General features: G+C 38.1%; 1 protein-coding gene across 1 annotated transcript; it reads left to right on the plus strand.

Annotated features, from left to right (window-relative positions):
* Positions 1 to 425: 425 nt before the first annotated feature.
* On the plus strand, positions 426 to 2,358 carry LOC103495743 (UNC93-like protein 1). Its single transcript, XM_008457390.3, has 2 exons — positions 426 to 1,833; positions 1,944 to 2,358. The coding sequence occupies exons 1-2, from the start codon at positions 674 to 676 to the stop codon at positions 2,173 to 2,175; spliced, it is 1,392 nt and encodes a 463-aa protein (XP_008455612.1). The 5' UTR covers positions 426 to 673; the 3' UTR covers positions 2,176 to 2,358.
* The last annotated feature ends 414 nt before the right edge of the window (positions 2,359 to 2,772 follow it).

The following is a 2,772-nucleotide window of genomic DNA, read 5'->3' on the forward strand; positions in this document are numbered from 1 at the left end:
GACAAAAACAATGGTACTCTAACAAATGAAAAAATAAAAAAGAAAGAAAAAACTAAAATGGAACAAAAACTTGAAGATCCACATTTTGATATGAACAGATATGGTATTCCAACTAAACAAATCTAGCAAATATTGGTAGCATATTAATAAAATATAGTATTTTAGAAAAAAATTCATCTCAAAATAATCAACCATTTAATTGTGATGTCCCTCAAATTTTTAATGTGGGGGTAAACACAATGAAGTACAGAACACAAAGATAAGAAGCAAAAATGCTATTCTATTATTTATTTTTTTAGAACTGTATTATTTTAGTGTTGTTGAAGCATTATCAAAACAGACAGAAAATCAAAACAGGCAGGAAATAATTACTATATTTAACTTTGTAACATTTAGTTTCAAATTTTGAATCGGATCAAATTGGAGAATCATTGCTGAGGTGATGATTATGGCAGGTCGTAGAAGTAGATTCAAATCTCAACAGGCCGGCAAGAGAAGATTGTTCTTAGACTTTCACAAAACATTATATATTGTCATTATTCATTATGCATTATATACTCTCACTCTAACGCAGAAGAGGGAATATAAAATTTTGAGAAAACCAGAATCCACATTTGTCTCAATTCAATAGAGATTCACACCACAACTTTGTCAACATCCACTGGCAGTGATCATGGGTTTCGAAGGAGACGAAGAATCCTCCTCTCCTCAGATTTCAACAAAATCCCCATTTAGATATAACTCTCCCTTGGTCCAAGTTTTGTTAATTGGATTGGTTTGCTTTTGTTGCCCTGGTATGTTCAATGCCCTCAGTGGTATGGGGGGCGGGGGCCAGTTGGATTCTACCGTTGCGGATAACGCTTTAACTGCTCTCTACACCACTTTCGCAATATTCGGCATCATCGGCGGGGGTGTATACAACATCCTTGGCCCTCGTTTCACCCTCTTTGCTGGCTGCTCCACTTATGTCCTTTACGCTGGATCCTTCCTTTATTACAATCACTACAAGGACCAAACCTTCGCTATCATTGCAGGCGCAATTCTTGGAGTGGGTGCTGGCTTTCTCTGGGCAGGTGAAGGCGCCATCATGACTTCCTATCCACCCCCTGGTCGAAAGGGCACTTACATTTCTATCTTTTGGAGTATTTTCAACATGGGTGGTGTTATTGGTGGTCTTATTCCCTTTGTCCTAAACTACCACCGGACCACTGCTTCTTCCGTCAATGATGGTACCTACATTGGCTTCATGTGCTTCATGTCTATAGGGACTCTCACTTCTCTTGCCATTTTGCCCCCCAGTCGTGTGGTTCGCGATGATGGTTCGCCATGCACCAACATCAAGTACTCCAACGTTTCAGTGGAGTTTGTGGAGATTCTCAAGTTGTTCCTTAATTGGAAGATGTTGTTGATTGTTCCGGCTGCATGGTCTAGCAACTTTTTCTATACCTACCAATTCAATAACGTGAATGGGGTGTTGTTTAATTTGAGGACAAGAGGGTTCAACAATGTATTCTATTGGGGAGCACAGATGGTGGGATCAATTGGGATTGGATACATACTGGATTTCAGTTTTAAGAGTAGGAGGACTAGAGGTTTGTTTGGAGTTAGCTTGGTGGCGCTATTGGGTACTGGAATATGGGCAGGTGGATTGGCTAACCAGCTTAGATACTCTCGCAACAAGGTACTAGACAAGTTGGATTTCAGGGAATCGGGTTCTGATTTTGTTGGGCCTTTTTTCTTGTATTTTTGTTTTGGGTTGCTGGATGCTATGTTTCAGAGCATGGTTTACTGGGTTATTGGAGCCTTGGCGGATGATTCAGAGACCTTGAGCAGGTGTGGTAGCAGCGTGTGATTATTGCACCTATAGTGATACCCATTATAATTTATATATAACTATAAAGTGAGTGAGATTTTATTATATACTGATTAAAGATAAAACACAGGTATAGTGGATTCTATAAAGGAGTCCAGAGTGCAGGAGCTGCAGTTGCTTGGCAAGTTGACAACCACCATGTGTCCTTCATGCATCAGCTGGTGGTGAATTGGTCACTCACAACACTAAGCTATCCTTTGTTGTGGGCTCTCGTGTTCTTGGCTGTCAATGATGACGTCCATGACGAAAAGAAGCTTATTGACGAAACTCCCAAGGAGGTTAACTCTTCTATTATTACCTAATCTACCCTTGCACTGATGCAAAAGTTTAAGTTTCTACTATTTTCATTTCTGCTTTCTTTTTTCAATATCTTCGTGATGTAATGCGTTCATTACATGTTGCCATAAACACAATAATGTTGTACACAATATGGTCATATTCATATATGGTCACGGATCTAATCAATTAAAATCAAGTTTATCTTATATGAGTTGTTTGTATTTAACATAGCTGATCAAAAGTTCACCCTAGTTTTCATTTCTTGCTTGTTTGGAAAAATTTTATCGTTCACCCTATTTACACTCTATAGAACAATTTTAAAAATGGAAAAAGCCGAGAGATCCACTGTGTAAAATACCAAAAATGCCCTGTCAGTCACGACATATGGTTCAATATATACGCGATTATTTAGAAATGGTTCAATATATACGCGATCATTTAGATATAGCTATAATTTATACGCGATCGTTTAGATATGGCTACAAAGCGATCGTTTAGATATGGTTATGATTTATATGCGATCGTTTAGATATGGCTACAATTTATATGCGATCGTTTAGATATAGTTATAATTTATACGCGATTGTTTAGATATGGCTACAACGCGATCGTTTAGATAT

The sequence above is a fragment of the Cucumis melo genome, chromosome 7, assembly GCF_025177605.1.
Source record: "Cucumis melo cultivar AY chromosome 7, USDA_Cmelo_AY_1.0, whole genome shotgun sequence".
NCBI classification, from domain to species: Eukaryota; Viridiplantae; Streptophyta; class Magnoliopsida; order Cucurbitales; family Cucurbitaceae; genus Cucumis; species Cucumis melo.

What these genes read in the sequence shown, in the direction of transcription:
- LOC103495743 (XM_008457390.3), top strand. Translation starts at nt 674, where the DNA reads ATGGGTTTCGAAGGAGACGAAGAATCCTCCTCTCCTCAGATTTCAACA. An exon ending in GATTCAGAGACCTTGAGCAG is followed by an intron (nt 1,834 to 1,943) that starts GTGTGGTAGCAG and finishes GATAAAACACAG; the next exon opens with GTATAGTGGATTCTATAAAG.